General features: G+C 41.6%; 2 protein-coding genes across 2 annotated transcripts; one reads left to right on the top strand and one right to left on the bottom strand.

The window, feature by feature from the left end:
- Nucleotides 1-7,323: 7,323 nt before the first annotated feature.
- Nucleotides 7,324-10,003, bottom strand: TZMP1 (transition zone microprotein 1). Its single transcript, XM_026713420.2, has 2 exons — nt 9,923-10,003; nt 7,324-7,927 (listed from the first exon to the last, which is right to left on the bottom strand). Exons 1-2 carry the CDS (start codon nt 9,965-9,967, stop codon nt 7,817-7,819), a joined length of 156 nt encoding a protein of 51 aa, XP_026569205.2. The 5' UTR covers nt 9,968-10,003; the 3' UTR covers nt 7,324-7,816.
- Nucleotides 10,004-10,038: 35 nt separating this feature from the next.
- TOPORS (TOP1 binding arginine/serine rich protein, E3 ubiquitin ligase) lies at nt 10,039-16,657 on the top strand. Its single transcript, XM_026713461.2, has 2 exons — nt 10,039-11,343; nt 13,935-16,657. The coding sequence occupies exons 1-2, from the start codon at nt 11,269-11,271 to the stop codon at nt 16,464-16,466; spliced, it is 2,607 nt and encodes an 868-aa protein (XP_026569246.2). The 5' UTR covers nt 10,039-11,268; the 3' UTR covers nt 16,467-16,657.
- Nucleotides 16,658-17,105: the final 448 nt, after the last annotated feature.

The following is a 17,105-nucleotide window of genomic DNA, read 5'->3' on the forward strand; positions in this document are numbered from 1 at the left end:
CCAGAAGAACACCTGCAATAACACTCTCCTGTGCTCTTCCCTCTATCTTATCACATTGCAATGTCCTTGAAAGGGAGTCTCTGATCTTTCTTTCTCAGCTTTCACAGCTTGTCTTAAGATATTTTGAAGCCTCTAGTTGGCAGTGTTACAAAGTTTCTTCTCAAAGTTTCTTCTCACTTTCCCCCTCCTTTCCCAGGCAAAACTTTCACCGTCTCTTCAGGACGGTTTAGGTACGTTGGGACCGTCCAGAGGCAAAGATATCGGATGCAATCTCAGACCTCCGAGATTGCATGCAGGATCGTTGTGACGTCAGCTCTGCCCCCATTCGCTCCGCCTCTAGCATTAAATAAAAATGAATGGCAGTTCATGACTTAGTAAGAATAGTCATATGAAGTTTTTAGTTGGGGGACCTACATAGTACACTAATCTAATAAAGGCCAACCATGTCTTTGTGTATCAATTATTTTATCTGGATAAATGGAAATGTATCAGATCTTAACCCAAATGAGAAATATTAGCCTATGGGTAATTTGTGCATACATTACTTTTAACAAATCAGTTCTGGGTTTAGCTTTTAAACTGGAATAAGCATATAACAAAAATTAAACCAAATCTGATCAGGGCAAGTTTTTAAAAATCTTTGGAGAAGGTTATATCATGATATGGGACTGATCTGCACTGTCATTATTTAATGAATAGACTATAAACAGAAGTAAAGCCTACACCTTTCTAATACTGAAGATATTATCCAGTCAGATAATGAAACAAACAACCAAACTCAGAAAACACCAAGCACTCCAAGGTCACATTTTAATTAATTTATTTTATAAAATGAATTATTCCTTATGCCTTACAACAAAGTTAGAAACAATAGTAAACAATAACTATTAAAAAAATGAAGGCTTTTTCATCCAGCTATATAAGGTAAACAATATGCACAAAGACACCTAAATATTGGCTAAGGTACAAAGAAAAAAAATTGTAACTAAGAGGAAAAATAAAGACTTCGGTAATACTTAACAATTGGAGCCTGCCCATTAGGGTCATAAGTAAAAAAAATGTCATCAAATGAGTAGGACTCAATTTTATGACATTTTAATTTATTAAAATTAATTTCATAAAACAAGTTATACTTTATGCATTGGAACAAAGTTCAAAGCAATAGTGAACAAGTAACAATTATTATAAAAACATTCTTCCTAACTTCCTTTACCACCATTTTGTGTCAAGAGATAGAGAGTTCTTGTGGTTGCCTCAACCATTAATTAAAAATTAAAAACTAAGGCGTTTTCATATAAAGCAAACAAGATGTATAAGGACAACTAAATGTTGGTTAAACTACAAAGCAAAAACTTGTAACTAAGAGGAAAAATAAGGTTTCCAAGAATATTTAACAAAGAATAGTACTTTAAGTTGCTTTTCTTAATTTAGTCTCCTCTTTTTCACTCCTCTTGGATCTTCTATTCTCACTGAGGAGAGACATTCATTATTCTTATGATTGGCCAGACTATCTCTGGAACCAGCAGAGGAAGTTAATGCAGATCAACCAGCATCAGCAGCACTAAAGCTGCGCAGTTGGATAGGCTGCTCTTCTTCTAAGTGCTCTTCCCATGTTATGGCAGGGTCTTCTCCATTTGGCTCCATCCAGCGCATTTTCAGGGTGACATCCACGCATTTCAGGTCCTCTTTGATACAATCCGTCCCCCTTTTCTTGGGCCTGTTGCTTCTACTTTTGCTGGTTGTGACATCTGCAACCCAGTTATGTTTGCAGAAGGGTCTTCATCAGAGCTTCCAGAAGTGTTTAAAACAGAAGATGGAGAAGCATGAATTTGCTTTAACTTAGAATAAGATGGGCCTGGCATTTCATCATCCCAGGGTGCCTGGCCCGTGTCACTTCTGAAAGCATTGCATTCAGGTACTTGGGTTTCAGTCTAATTGGGAGATGGTAATAATAGAAGAGTCAGAGTTGCTTCCTTACCTGCTAGAGCCGGACAGTCATAATTTGCATGCTCGTCATATGCATCTATATTAAATGGACATCTAGCAAAGTTGGTAAATTCATGTAAGAAGTGTTCCCTATTTTGAAATAAGAAAAGTTGTAATTCTTTAGCACATGCCTGGCTTTCTAGACCAAACTTGATTAAATTATGCATTATTATATGTTGTACAATATTGGAGAACCATGAATACCAAACAAAACTGTAAGCTCATTTTTAAACTATGGCAGCAGCCTCTGAAGGCAAGTAGGATTCCTACAGAAAATGATGTCCCTATAACCCCCACTATTGGCCCTCCCATCTATGGATCCAACGGAGGCTGGTGATGCAGATCTATGATTCAGATATATTTCTCTTTATCACATCTTGTATTAGGAATCTTTCCTTCATAAATAATTTCAGTGCTTGGGCTTCTTGGCCCTTTTTTCTTCTTGAGTCTCCGCTTGAACTTGTCTGACTGCAATGCTACCTGCCTTTCTACAGATGGCCTGGGGCTTTGATAGAGATATCTTTAGGCTTTCTCTGGTAGACAAGGTTTCCTTGCTACCTCTCTAGTACAATCCTTAGCCCTTAATGGCTTTTTTAAATCATCTTTTAGCTGATACACTCTTTCAATGTCATCAAATTTTGCTTTTTGCTTAACAGCCATCAAGAGTTAACAGGACAACCACTAGATTTAATTCAATTACAATTAATTTTTCTCCAAGCTTAATAATAACACTAACCATTAACCCTCCTGTTTATTAGTTCTGGATATTTAAAAACAATTAGTCCCTTTTAATAATTTAAACAATACAACCAAAAGACGAACAGAGGTAGATGCAAGCATTTTGTACGGACTCATTAGTATCTACATTACAACAAGGTTAAAATCAGCCTCATAGTTCTGGATATATTTACGAAGGTCTCCACACCGAAGCTTTAGTGTGAGCAGCCTCAGGGCTCAAAGTGGTTTACCTGAATGAAGAAACTAACTTCTTTGGCTATGTATTCCATTTTGTTTTATTTATCTTTTAAAGTTGTTTCTATTTTTTTAATTATGAATCTGTATCTTTAACATTTATTAAACATACAAAAAGCAGTTTTCTAAGGATTTTTTTTTTAAAGGAAGGGGAGGGGCTTCACTTCGGGTGCAGCTGGAAAAGAAACTTTCCTTCTGACGTTTTCTCAGGGTGGGCTGGATGCTCAGGCTCCCCCTGAGGGTCCTGGGAATGAGGCCGGGATGCTGCACTGGGGGGCTGCCAAGGCTTTGGACTCCATTGTCTCTCCAAGGCTTTGGACTCCATTGTCTCTTCCAGGACCTGCTTAAGGGCTTCCAGCTCTTTGCAGAGTTCCTTATTCTTTTCCCGCACCCCTTTCAGCTTTCCGTCCAAGAAACTATTGTCCCGACAGGTTTCTTTGTTGCATGTGCAATCCTCCGAGCAGGCCATTTTCTGCTTTCGGCAACCACAGTCCTTGTTTCTGCAGTGCCCTCGACAGGCGCACCTGGAAATCTTCCTCATGCCTCGGGCGATTTTGGCTGGCAGCCAGTCGTCTTCCGAGTCGACTGGTTCTGAGAACAATTCTTCGGGGCCCATTTCAGACCTCTGCTTTGCACCGGCTACCCGGCGAAGCTTTGGCCCAGAATTCTTCTTTCTCATGCCTTGGGAAATTTTGGCTGGCACCCGCTCCTCTTCCAAGTCATCTTAAAGTTGTTTCTAAGTTGTATGTTTTCTAAGACCTATCAGTAACCAAAATAAAGTACTTTGTTGTTGGATTCAGTATCTATACACGATTAGTGACTGCATTAGAGACCATCCCAGCTGGCAGTGCCTTCCCGATAACTCCACATTAGCCCAAAATCATTAAGCCTCTTATTGTCCATTTTGAATCACATCCCACTGGTGTGGAAGGCACTTCTGAGTTGAAAATATTAGCTACTGACTTCACCGTTGCCCTGGGGACAGCCAGTTGAGGGTTCCTTTCATGTCCCCAGCAGAAGCTGGAATGAAGGATGGAAGCTCACCCTATCCCACAGCAGCACTCGAATCTCCAGTGAAGGCTTGCTAACCTCCAATGCAAGCCACTGTGCTGAATTATATGTTCATTTATATAGGAAACAAGTTTTTAGTTTATCAGGTCCTGGAGTCTCTCAGTCCTCAGAGTTTAGTATTTCTCCTCCAGTAGCTTATGATGGTGATGTTGCTTCTTTTTCCTCCAGCCTACCTTCCTGATAAATGAAAAAAGTTACAATATACAAATATTAAAAAAAATATATACTAAATACTTCCATGGCTTTTTTTCCCAGAGGAAAATTTGGTATTATTTATATATAAATTATACAAGAGATATTTTTCTTAACTTAGAAATCCTTGGTATATGACAAATTGGTGTAGGGCCAACAGTGCTAGTCACAATAACTTTGTATTGCTGTAAAAACTAAAAAAAAAAAAAATTACAGGTCAAAAAAGTAAATGTCTACTTCAAACTTGCATTTGTGACATTCAATATTCAGAAATGACTAATACAGAAAACATTCTAAAGCCATTTAAGCAACGAAGCAACATACCCATTATTTTCAAAGAATATTTTTGTGTTCCTTTTGTAATTTGGTAGATGCTCCCGATTGAGGAAGTGGTTAAAGATGCTGGCAATGAAGCCAGCTGGTGACTTTGGACTAGCACCTCTCTCTAAGCTTTAGGAAGGAAGGCCAAACCACTTCTGAACCACCTTGCCAAAAAAAATGGCAGTCACCTTAGTCAAAACTATTTGAAGGCAAAAATTAAATGAAATAAAAAATAAGCCTAGGTTTACCTTAATCTACAATCTTAAGATTTTTCTATACAAATAGAGGTTACAGAGAATAGTAGACAACTTACTGGATATATTGTAGGCTTTGTGGGGGGGTAATATCTTGGGGAGTAGGCTGCAAATGAAAACAGAAGAATGATTATGAAGAAAGTAGTAATTTGGACATTCTTTGGAATTTATCTGATAGATTTTTCCGATCTTGGTATCTTTTCAATTCCTTATACTATGGAATCTGTACATTTGACCTCAATGTGTTCTCAGCAAAATTCTCTGCAACTATGTAAAATCAGAACACAGCCACTTTCGCAAATAGGAGGAACTCATTTTTTATTAGGCTTCTGGAAAGTTACACAGGCACTTACTAAATATATTACTGGTACGGCCAAATAGCAGTATTAGAATGGGGAATGGTGGTTCTGGTCACAACGAGATGGAAGTTAACTGAAGATCTTGCCTACTGGCAAACAAATTTTTGCAAAATTGAAGCTCATCACGCACAAAAATTCTTTCAGTTTTCAAAGGAAGACCAGATCACTGGAGAAACATCTGTACAAGATTGATGTTAAATGTTTTGTTGGTTTTATTTTAAAATTTTGTATTTGGTGCAGAGCTGGGACCAAATCAAACAATTAAAATTTTAGAACCTTATTTTCATTAACAAATTTAATTCAAACCATATATAGAATAAATGTATTGTTACACAACACTTTAAACAAAATTCACTGTTTTTTTTTGGTAGTGATTTGTTCTCTGAACTTACCATTTAGCTCCCAAACATTTTATTACCAAACTAGGTAACATCTTCAGCAGGACTTTGGGTTATGCGTCTTGTTCCACTTCTCTCTTGTGTGGTGTTATGGTCAGTACATCATGTGATTGGCTTGGCACGAAATTCAGCTGGTGAGGGGGTGGTCGGTTTCATTGTCGATTGTGAACGGTCTTGTTTCTTATAGGATCATATGCTGGTTCTAAATCAATGTGTTTGTTGATGGATCCATTTGTAGAGTAGTAGAGTTCAATGAATGGTGAATTTTTAGCATGGCTAATGATTCTGGCTTCATCCTGGTTGAAATGGGACTTTGTTCATTGTCGATGTGGCTCAAGATCAGAGACTTCTGGTTATGTCAGTTGATTGCCAGTTGGTGTTCATGAATTTTGGTTTTTAATTGTCATCCTGTTGGTCCAACATAGAAAAAGAATATTTTAAAATACTTACAAAAGCAACTATAGCACTCAGGTCATAAAGCCAGCACCAATGATCCTCCACAAAGCAGCGATTAAAAACAACCACAGCAACTGCAAAATCCCTGGCTCTTTACTGCCTATGTGACCAGAGGGGGTAAAAAACCCAAGCTGAATCATATGGGACTCCAAAAATTATTTTTTGCCATTTTTTTACAACTTTCATTTCTTTTTGGTAAAACAAATTATTATTTATGCCTTACAACAAAGTTAAAAATAGTAAACCAATAACGATTATTAAACATTACAAACTACTGTTTTCCCAAAAATAAGACCTAACTAGAAAATAAGCCCTAGCCCAATTTTTAGAATGCTCCTAAGCCCTACCCCCAAAATACAACCCAGTTAAGTTCATCAGAGATGTGGTCAGCACCGGAGGTGGTGAATGTGCAGGGGGTGGTGTCTGGTAGCAGCCACAGCCTGCACAGCACAGGTGAGTTGATTACCTGTTCAAGCAGCAAGTGGAGGCAGAGGTGGGGGGGAAAGCAGGTGATCCATATGTGCTGTGCAGGCAGGAAAGCTGAGTCAGTGGCCGGGGTGGGTGGGTGGCTTGCTTGTCTTCAAGGGCGGCACTGGCAGCAGATGGAGGTAGAGGCACAGGGGAGGCAGGTGATCCTGACACGCCATGTGGCCCGCAGGCAAGCCAAGAGATGGTGGGTGAAGTGGGCAGGCGGCTACAGGACCTTCATCTTTGCGTCACTCCTCTTGCCTGCAGCCCATGTGGCAAATCAGGATTTCCTACCTTCCCTCCGCGCCTCTGCCTCCATCTGCTGCTTGGACAGGTAATCAAATCACCTGCACTGCATAGGCTGTGCAGCCTGAGTGCCCCAAGGGGCCACCGGGCTGCAGCGGATAGTCAGCTCCCACATGCTTGCTGCCTCTTGTGCACGGCTGGGGATGAGGTGCCCAGCTGGGCTGATCACCCTGAAACTGTTTCTCCAAAAGTAAGCCCAAATCCATCTTTTGGAGCCAAAAATAAATAAATAAATAAAGACTGGGTCTTATTTTGGGGGAAACAAAGTATAAAAACTAAGGTCTTTTCCTAACAAAAGATGGAGAGGAATTGGTAGGATTTTTATGAGACTTCATTCTTTTCCCCCCCTTTTTTATCATACCTTGTATCAGTGACTTTCCTTCATAAATACTTTCAAAACTTTGGCTTCTTGTTTTTTTCTTCTTCTTGAGTCTCCACTTGAGCTTGTCTGTCTGCATTCCTAGTGGCTTTTCCACAAATGGCCTAATGCTTTGGTAAGGATATCTTTAAAGCATTGATTTCTTTTGTAGAAGAGGTTTCTTCGTTACCTCTGTGGGTCTTCTCCTAGTAATTGCATTTTACATTTCCTTTTCCCATATATCTTTCCAGAACATCCTCTATCAGGACACCTGGAAGTTCCTGATCTGTTGCGAGATTGACTTCTTGATCTGCTGCCAAACAGGTTTCTTGATCAGTTTTTTAATCTATATCTTTCCTAAGGCTGACTTTCCATATCAGATCTGGAATATCACTTCAGAAGACTCTGCATTCTGTAATCTGGGTTTGTAGGCTGCCTGGAATACTGTGCTCCAGCCTGAGCCGTAAATTTATCTTTAAAAAAATATTCAAGGATATTTTCCCAATTATATGTTATTAGTGTTAAGTATCAGAACATTAAACCTGCATTTCTGAAGCTTCAATGTTGCTGCTGCAACTCAGCCACTCTAGTTTGGAATACATGGTTTTGCAGATTATTATTTATGGTGTTATAGAATGTGCTTGTATTTCTGTGGTATACCACTCTGGAGATATCTCAAATATTCTGGGCTTGTGTGGGATACATCTCCTTCAATTGCCACTTGGCTGCTATTCGGGTTGCGTAAATAACGTAGCCCCATGAAATCAATACAGTAGCAAGAAGCAGCTATGAAAGAAAAGAAGAAAATATCCTTCTTAATATGAATTTACATTTGATATGTCAAGTCTCTCTTTATACTTGTTTTATCCCCACCATCAAAATCAAATCTGCAGCTTACTTACAAGAACCCAGGGGCTGAAAAGGGTCATATGAGATGGATGTCTTACTAAGACCTTATGTACTGTAGTGCTACAATGTAGTAAGCATTCATTCTGCCTTTTCCACAGGAGTTCAAGAGTTTCCACGAGGGTCTCTATTTTATCCCTGTTAGGTTGGGAGGGTATGGCTGGCCTTAAAGATATATAGTGAAATTCCATAGCTGAGAATGAATCAGAAGTTGATTCTCTGCATCCTAGTCCAATACCTTCACCCCAAAACCACAGTGATTATTGTGCACAAATAAGTTTTATGTTAACCACTTTTCTTGAGTGAATCATAGTTTGCTTGATGCATTTAATTTGCTAAATTATAAAGCATAGTTTACAATACATAATGGTCTAATTTAAATCCCAGCAAGCCAGAATTGGAGCCAGTTTGGTCTAGTGGTTAAGGCATCAGTCTGGAAATCAGAAAAGTGTGAGTTCTAGTCAGTGGTGGCATTCAATTTTTTCTACTACCGGTTCTGTGTGGGTGGCTTGGTGGGCATGGCAGGGGAAGGACACTAAAATCTCCAGTCAGAGGTGGTATTTGCCGGTTCTCCGAACTGTTCAAAATTTCTGCTACCGGTTCTCCAGAACTGGTCAGAACCTGCTGAATACCACCTCTGGTTCTATTCCTGCCTAAGGCATGGAGCCAGCTGTGTGATTTTAGGCCACTCACTTTTCTCTCAGCCCCATGAAGGAAGCAGTAGAAAACTACCTATAAAATATTGACAGGAAAACTGCAGGAAGTTACCTGGAATCAAAAACTCAGGGGGTGGGGTGGGTAGTATTTCCCAGTTAGGTTTATGTTTCTTAAAACTTGTGACTATATTCATGAACTTTCAGAATACATATATAGCTTTCCATATAAATTAGGGCTTCTGAAAATTTTTGAAAGGAGGCAAATTTACAGGTAATCCTCAACTTGCAACCACAGTTGAGCCCAACATTTCTCTTGCTAAGTGAGACACTTGTTAAGTTCTACCCTATTTTTATGACCTTTCTTGCCATGGTTGTTAAGTGAGTCACAATTGTTAAGTTAGTTACATGTTTATTAAGCAAATTTGGTTTACCCATTGATTTTGCTTGTCAGAAAGTCACAAAAGAAGATCACAAAGACACTGCAACTATCATAAATGTGAGACAGTTGCCAGTTGTCTGAATTTTGATCACACGACCATGGGGATGCTGCAACAGTCATACATGTGAAAAATAGTCATTAGTTGTTTTTTTCTGTGATAGTAACTCTGAATGGTCACTAAATGTACTAATATAAGTCGAGGGCTCCCTGAAGTTGCTGAAAAAGCAAGTTCTCATCTATCAAAGAAATGGCCTTGGCTAAGAAGACGGAAAACGGGTTCTCTGAAGGTTAAAAAAAAAAAGAGGGCTAGACCGCCATGTTAAAAGTGCTAATATTACCTTTAAAAATGCTAATAAAAATAATACTAATAACATTTGAGATAACGAAATACCACGCGGGGGTCTCTCGCACTGGGCGAATCTCTTTATTAAAAAATGTCTACAATCTGGAGAGAAAGAAGAGCGACACTGGAGACAGAAGTTTGGCTTCAGCCGGCATGAGGGGAATAGTTTTCAAGGGAATGGTGCGGGAGTCCCAGGCCCCTTCCTCCAAGACAGAGAAACACGGGGAGAGCCAGTCCCCACCCCCACCCCCACCCAGGTATGGGGCCTATCTGGCACCGGTCCTTGCTTTTGAGCAGCGGATGCGGGATTGAGCCAGTAAATCGGCCTCCCGGGATTTCTTTGTAAGGAGACGCCGTGTCACGCTCCCTCAAAACAACAAAAGAAATGGCGGCGGCGTGGGGGGAAGAAGGAGACAAAGAAATCAGCATCGCCTTACCAGCGAGTAGAGCCATTCCAGAGTTCGGCAGCTTACCGTCGCCATTCCCAGCTTCTCCCGTTCGCGGCCTGCCCTCGCCTCGCTCAGGAAGTGATGTTCGCGGACTGGCAGGAAAGGGAAGGCGGGGAGAGCCATTTTTATTAAGGGAGCCAACTCTTCCCCCGCCCCCTTCCCTTCCGGGAAGTGAGATAGATTCCCAGCTGAAATTAGACGGAGGGGCGGTCTCTTCGGTTCCTGCGAACTTCAGGGACAAATAATGTCCGCCGTCGGTCTCCAGCAAAAATATGTCGCTCTTCCTTGTTTTGATTCAGCCCTCCCGATTTAATTTCTTCCCTGCCCTTCCTTGCCAAGAACCACCATGATTTTGTTAAGATAGCCGGATCCTCTGCCATTTACTTTCGAATGGGTATATGGAATCGTCCCTGGCTTCCCAAAGTAATTGCAGAGGTGGAAATCTCTTGAAATCTTTGCAAACCTGAGATTACTCGGGGGTGAGCCTCTTCCAGATAAGCCTTGGTCGTTGCCAGTGCGGGTCTCCTCAACACACCCTCTCCCCCAAAGCATCTACGGACAAAAACTCCCTTGGGGAAGCAAAAAGCAACACTTTGCAAGTTTCATCAGAGAGAAGAACCTCGCCTATGCATTTGGCAAGTGTGACTGAAGCTCTCTTCTTTTTCTTTGTCCCCCACCCCAGTTATTCCCATCTTTGCTTCTTTTTTGTGTGTGTGTTCTCATTTATGTCGTTTTCTTGCTTAGATTTGGTAAACCGCCCAAAGTTGCTGGGAATCGGAAAGCGTATACATTTACCAATAAATAGGACAGCTTCTGTACTGAGTTCCGATTTGGACCGAGTTTTTCTCATGAATCAATACGAGTTAAGAGGGTGCAGTCAAGAGCCTTTTTCCTTTGGTGTCCGTACTGACTGCTAAATTGAAAATTATGGGTTAAAAAAAGAAGATTGGGAACGTGGCCTTTTCCCTCTTGAATGCGAGGAATGTGGACCTGCCGATGGACTCCCCACCCCACACATTGCAACAGCGATAAACTTTTGAACTATAACTCCCGAGATGCTTTGGGGGCCACCGTCTTGATCGCCGAGGCTTCTGGGAGTTGAAGTCATGGAACCGTACAAGCTTTAGCTCAGTCGAGGAAGCCTATCTAACCGTTTTCATTTTAAGCCCCACCCCCTTTTCCCTTCTAACCCGGCAAGCGACTCCTCCCCCTGCCTGCCACTTGGATTGTACATCCGGTTTGGAGAGGACGGGAAAAGCAACCCAAAGCAGGAGCAGCCGCTGCCGCGGCGGCAGGAGCCTTCTCAGCACCTGTCTCCGCTTGTGCCGCCGTCCATGTGTGACCCCGAGAGCGACGGAGCCGAGCCGCCGGCTAATGGCCGTCGCCGCTGGCACCAACGGTCCAAACCGGTTAGTGAGCGGCTTCTATTGGGAAAGGCAAAACTCTGCATCTTCCGGACACTTTGCCCCCACCGTTAGTTGCCTTGAGGAGGAGGGGAGAGCCGAGCGAGGTCGTCCGTTTCCGCTCCTGGCTGAGGGGCTTCATGCTCCGAGACTCGTTTTTAAACGGTCTCAGCCAACGGAACGCTCGGATCTTTCTCCACCCCGCCCCCAACCGTTCCCCCCCCCCATCGATAATATATGTAAATGTACGGATAAATCGAACTCTGGGTCCCTTTGCGGCCGCTGATTGGCTGCCCGGATGCTTAAATAGCAGCCCCGCTTCTCCCGATCTTTAGTTCTTCTTCGTCCTGGGGAGGCGGAGGAGGCGGCGGCGGCTTGGAGAATCTCGGGGGCACCGCCGTTGCTTCGGCTCTTTTGGATACCAGGTGGTTCTTCTTCTGACTTAGAGGCACCGTGGCCCAGCCTTTGGCTCTTTTAGGTCCTCTTTTTGGCCCCTACTCTTAAGACTGGTACTACACCACAGGGTTGCGTTTTGAGTCCCTTACTTTGTACCAGTGATCTGTTCCATGTTGCGTGCCAAAAATGTGCATGCTCACATGCCTGCACCCATGATCCAATGTGCATGTGACTTCCCCCACCCCCTGTGCATGCAAACCCACCCCCCACATGCCATATGCAGATGTGCACTCATCTTCCATGCAGGTGTCTCCCCCCTGAGCATGCGTGGCAGATACCCAACAATCAGCATGCGTGGTTGGGGTCTTCCGGGTGACCTCACGTGCTGGCAGAAGTGGCTCTGCGTGCCACTTCTGGCACAGGTGCCATAGGTTCGCCATCATGGCTCTATACTCTTTATGTTCATGACTCATGCCAGTAATACCATTACTAACTTTGCAGATGAAACAACAGTGGTGGGACTCATCTCCGGGGGGGATAAGTCTACCTACCGAGATGAGGTGGATGGGTTGCTTTCGTGGTGTGGAGACAATAACTTGGTCCTCAACACCAATAAGACCAAGGAGCTTATAGTGGACTATAGAAGGAACAGATCAGACCTCCAGCCCTTGCTTATCAATGGAGACCGAGTGGAGCAAGTGGCCAGTTTTAATTTTCTGGGTGTTACCCTAAAAGAGGACCTGACCTGGGGTGCCCACATTGCAGCCCTGGTCAAAAGGGCCCAGCAGAGATTATACTACCTGAGACTTCTCAGAAAACAACTGAATGAAAAACTGCTGGTGACCTTCTGTTGCTGCATCAGAGAGAGTATTTTAACTTACTGATTCTTGACAAATGTATCTTTTATGTATACCGAGAGCATTTACACCAAGACAGATTCCTTGTGTGTCCAATCACACTTGGCCAATAAAGAATTCTATCATTGGTTACCCTTTCCCCTATTTGGAAGAGTTTTATAGCTCCCGCTGCCAAGAAAGTTCAAAACATTCTTAAAGATCCATCTCATCCTTTTTTTTTTTTTTTTGAACTATTACCATCTGGCAGACGATACAAGATAATAAAAACAGGGACAAATAGGCTGAAAAACAGTTTCTATCTCAGAGCGGTAACTATTTAATTCTACTGTATAGTGCAGTATTGGTGCGGTGTGGGGGGGGGTCGGTTCAATGTGTGGAGGGTGAAGGATGTGTTTATTTTTATGGTCACGGTCATGATGTGCACTGAAGATGCTGTTTGATTTCATTGTATGAGGTGCAATGACAATAAACTAAACTAAACTGTACTGTCTTCATGTATTAGAAGAGGATACACAACTTACTAATAATGACATATTTCTTTTACCAACACGAGGAAGCTCCCAGTATTATCTTACCTGAGGTAATGAGCGTGCTCCTTGCTTCAGTTTAAGGTCCAAATACTTGAACATTAGCACATTATATGGGTTATTCCCTGTAGTGTTGTGGCACTCATCGAATATCATCAGTGTGAATGTTGAAAGAGAAATATTTGTCCCCTTATTATTCAGAGAGTTCAAAAGAGTCTGGGGCGTCATGACAATAATATCATTCTGCTGAATGCAATATCGGAGGTTTTAAATTCAGTTGTATAGAATGTGAAGGATGTATTTGTGTTTTACTTTTATAGTTATAATGTACTCTGAAGATGGCATTTAATTTCATTGTACTAGGTGCAATGACAATAAAGTAAAGTAAAATTAAGATTGCCCTGACTTTAACTATTTTAGGCATCTCATACTGAGGGGAGATTCATACTGAGGGGCTCTTCTTCTGACATAAGGGCACCATGGCCTTGAAGATTACCCAGCCTTTGGCTCTTAGTAAAAGAGTTAGTAAAACATAAAAAATAAAGATAAGACAAGCCAGGCACAGGGTAGCAAGGAATCTCACTTTTGTTACCTAAGGTTAACCAGAGATTGTTGTGCCTCTTCTAAACATCAACAGTGTGGGGCCCTCTGTTCTAGGGGTGGAGAATATATCTCTAAGTGAGGAATGAAAGAACAGCCTTGCAGGAAACAAATTTAATCTGATAAATTGGTGATATTTTTACATTGTAGTTTTAAATACAAATATATAACTCATGCCAAGCTTGCATTGATTATTGTATTTCTTTTCCATTTTCAGGGCTTAATACCCCTGGCAGATTTTTTCCCAAAGGATAATTCACTCCTATCTGGCATCAACAGGCTGCATCAGACAATGCCAGAGGAAATATCTCCAGATTCGAAGTGCCCGATCTGCCTGGACATGTTTGAAAATGTGGCCTACTTGGATCGTTGCTGGCACAGATTCTGCTTCCGGTGTGTGTTGGAGTGGTCCAAAAACAAAGCAGAATGCCCACTCTGTAAACAGCCATTTCATTCCATCGTGCACAGCATGAGATCTGCAGATGACTACAAGGTGCATTCTGTGAGGCCTTCAGAAATGGAATCTTTTGCTAACCCCAATGGGAGGCGATTCCGTTACCGAACTACGTTAACAGGAGAACGTCCTGTAAGTGTTAATTCCCAGAGGTCTTCTTCTTCTCGAAGGACAATGTCTTCTCCAAATTGTGGGATCTTGTTTGAAGGGTTATCAACTCAGACAACAAGGCAGAGAGATGCAGAAATGCATCAGATGATCAGACGGCTTGCGTCAAGGCGACAAGCTAGTTTGGAAGGTAGATTTATGCGGCACATTCAAGAGCAAGAGATGATTAGCTTTCGAAAAGCTCTGTATCGTTCTGGCACACGTGTGAGAAACATTGAAGATGGAGGGCGTTATCGGGACATATCGGCTGAATTTTTCCGCAGGAATCCTGCCTGCCTTCATAGGCTGGTACCATGGCTAAAACGTGAACTTACGGTCCTGTTTGGAATTCATGGATCGCTCATTAATATAGTTCAGCGTGTAATAATGAACAATTTGATTAAGTTTGACCTGGAAAGCCAGGCATTTGCCAATGAACTACAGCCTTTCTTATTGCAAAGCACAGAGCATTTCTTACATGAATTTATAAATTTTGCCAGATGCCCATTTAATATTGAAGCGTACGACGAGCATGCAAATTATGATTGTCCGGCTCCATCACGAGAAGAAGGAAGTGCATCTGAATCTTCAATTATTACAATATCACCTGACGAAACCGAAGCCCAGGCACCTGATTGCAACGCTTTCAGAAGTGACACAGGCCAGGCACCCTGGGATGACGAAACCCCCGGCCCCTCCTATTCTAACACAGAGCAAGCGCATGCTTCTCCGCTGACTGCATTAAACACTTCGGAAAGCTCTGATGAAGAGCCCGCTGGAAATAGGGCAGAGTTGCAGATGTCACAGCAAGCAAATATAGAGGTGAACGGTGACAGTTGTGATTCATCGGACAACTGTGTAATTGTGGACTACGTCAAACCATTAGCTGAGAGAACCCCCGAGCTTGTTCAGCTGTCCTCAGACTCTGAAGTTTCAGCTGATGATGGGAAAAAGGAAGAGACGGATAAAGTGCAGCCTATCCAATTCTGCAGCTTTAGCCCGACAGATGTTAGTAGATCTGCTTCGCCATCTTCTGGATCCAGAGATGGTACTGCTAATAAGATTAATGAGTATCTCTCCAGTGAAAAAAGAAAATCAAAGAGGGGTGAAAAAGATGAGACTAAATTCAGAGGAGCATCTTCGTTGCAAAGCTTTCCTTCAAAGGAAGCCTGTTATGGATACAGTTCGTCAAAAAGAAGGAAGCCTGAATCGCACGTGCAGCATTCTGACAGAGAGCACCACAGTTCGAAAAGGAAGAGGAAGCATCGCAGTCGGGAAAAAAGGAAAAAGAAAAGAGACAGCACTAGACATAAACACAAAAAGAATAAAAGGAGATCAACCCGAGAAAAGAGTACATCCCGGTCTCTTTCTCCAAGTAGTGAAAGCACTGATCTGAGAGATTTAAGCTGGTCACGATCTCAAAGTAGAGACTATAGTGGAACGTCCAGGAGTAAAGACACCGATTATTATTTGAGAGACGATTACCCCAAAAGCAGAAAAAGAGGTGAATATGCTTTATACAATCCAAATGCAGTCAGAAGTTATGAAAGGCATAGATCAAGAAACCGGTCAAGAAGTCGATTTAGCAGTCGATCTAGCAGCCGATCAAGAAGCCGATCTAGCAGCAGATCAAGAACTTCCAGGCATCCTGAAAGAGGACGTTCTGAAAAGCCAGGTGGGAAAAGGAAATATAAAACACGTCACTTGGAGAGCAGCCAGAGAGGTTGCGAGGAAACCTCTTCTGTAAGAGAAAGTAACGCTCTAAAGAAATCCTTACCAAAGGATCAAACCATTTGTGCAAAAGCCACCAGCACTGTAGATAGAAAACCTCAAACAGAGACTCAGCACAAAAAGAAGAAGAAGCGGTCAAGAAGCCCAAGTGTGGAAATCGTTTATGAAGGTGTGTGTACATCAAAGTACGGCAAAAAGAAACCAAAAAGAATTAAGTCTACCAATCTTACCAATAATTCCTCTGCATTATCTTCTGTTGTGATTACAATTGACAGTGATAGTGATAGAGAGAATGACATTACAGAATCTAAAATTTTCAACCAGTTGCCAGCTAAGAGATCATCTTTGTTTTTACGTCTGGCACAAATGATAAATGGCAATTCTTGCCAGCTACATTCACCAGAACAAGATGTGTAATTTTTTAAAACTTTTTTTTAAGTAGATTTTTTCCTCTTAGATAGGTTAAGCCTTAGATGTAGACATAGATTTTTTTTTTAGTTTTTAATAATTACTTGTTTGCTATTGTTTTTAACTTAAAGAAAGAAAAAAATAACTTGTTTTATGAAATAAATTTTATTAAATAAATAAATAGATAAAATAAAATGTGACCTTGGGAGTCCTTTGTGCTTTCTGAGTTTGGTTTTTTTGCTTTTTTTATTATCTGACTAGGTAACATTGACAATGCTAGGAAAGTGTGGGCTCGCTCTCTTAACTATTTATTAAAAGTGGCGGTGAAGATCAATCCAGTATCATGATAAAAATCTTCCCAAACTATTTAAAAACAAACTTGCCTTAGTCAGATTTGGTTCCGTTTTTGTTACATGCTTAGTTTAAAAGCTAAACACAGGACAGCTCTGTTAAAAGTAATGTATAAGCAAATAATTATCAGTAGGCTAATATTTCTCATTTGGGTTGAGACGTGATACATTACCATTTATCCAGATTATAATGTTGACATCAGAAGGACGTGGTTGGCCTTTATTGGATTAGCATTGCACTATGTAAGTCCCCCAATTAAAAACTTCATAGGACTTATTCCTACTAAATTATAACAAG

The sequence above is a fragment of the Pseudonaja textilis genome, chromosome 2 (genome assembly GCF_049901715.1).
Source record: "Pseudonaja textilis isolate UNSWEBS1 chromosome 2, rPseTex1.2, whole genome shotgun sequence".
Classification (NCBI taxonomy): Eukaryota; Metazoa; Chordata; class Lepidosauria; order Squamata; family Elapidae; genus Pseudonaja; species Pseudonaja textilis.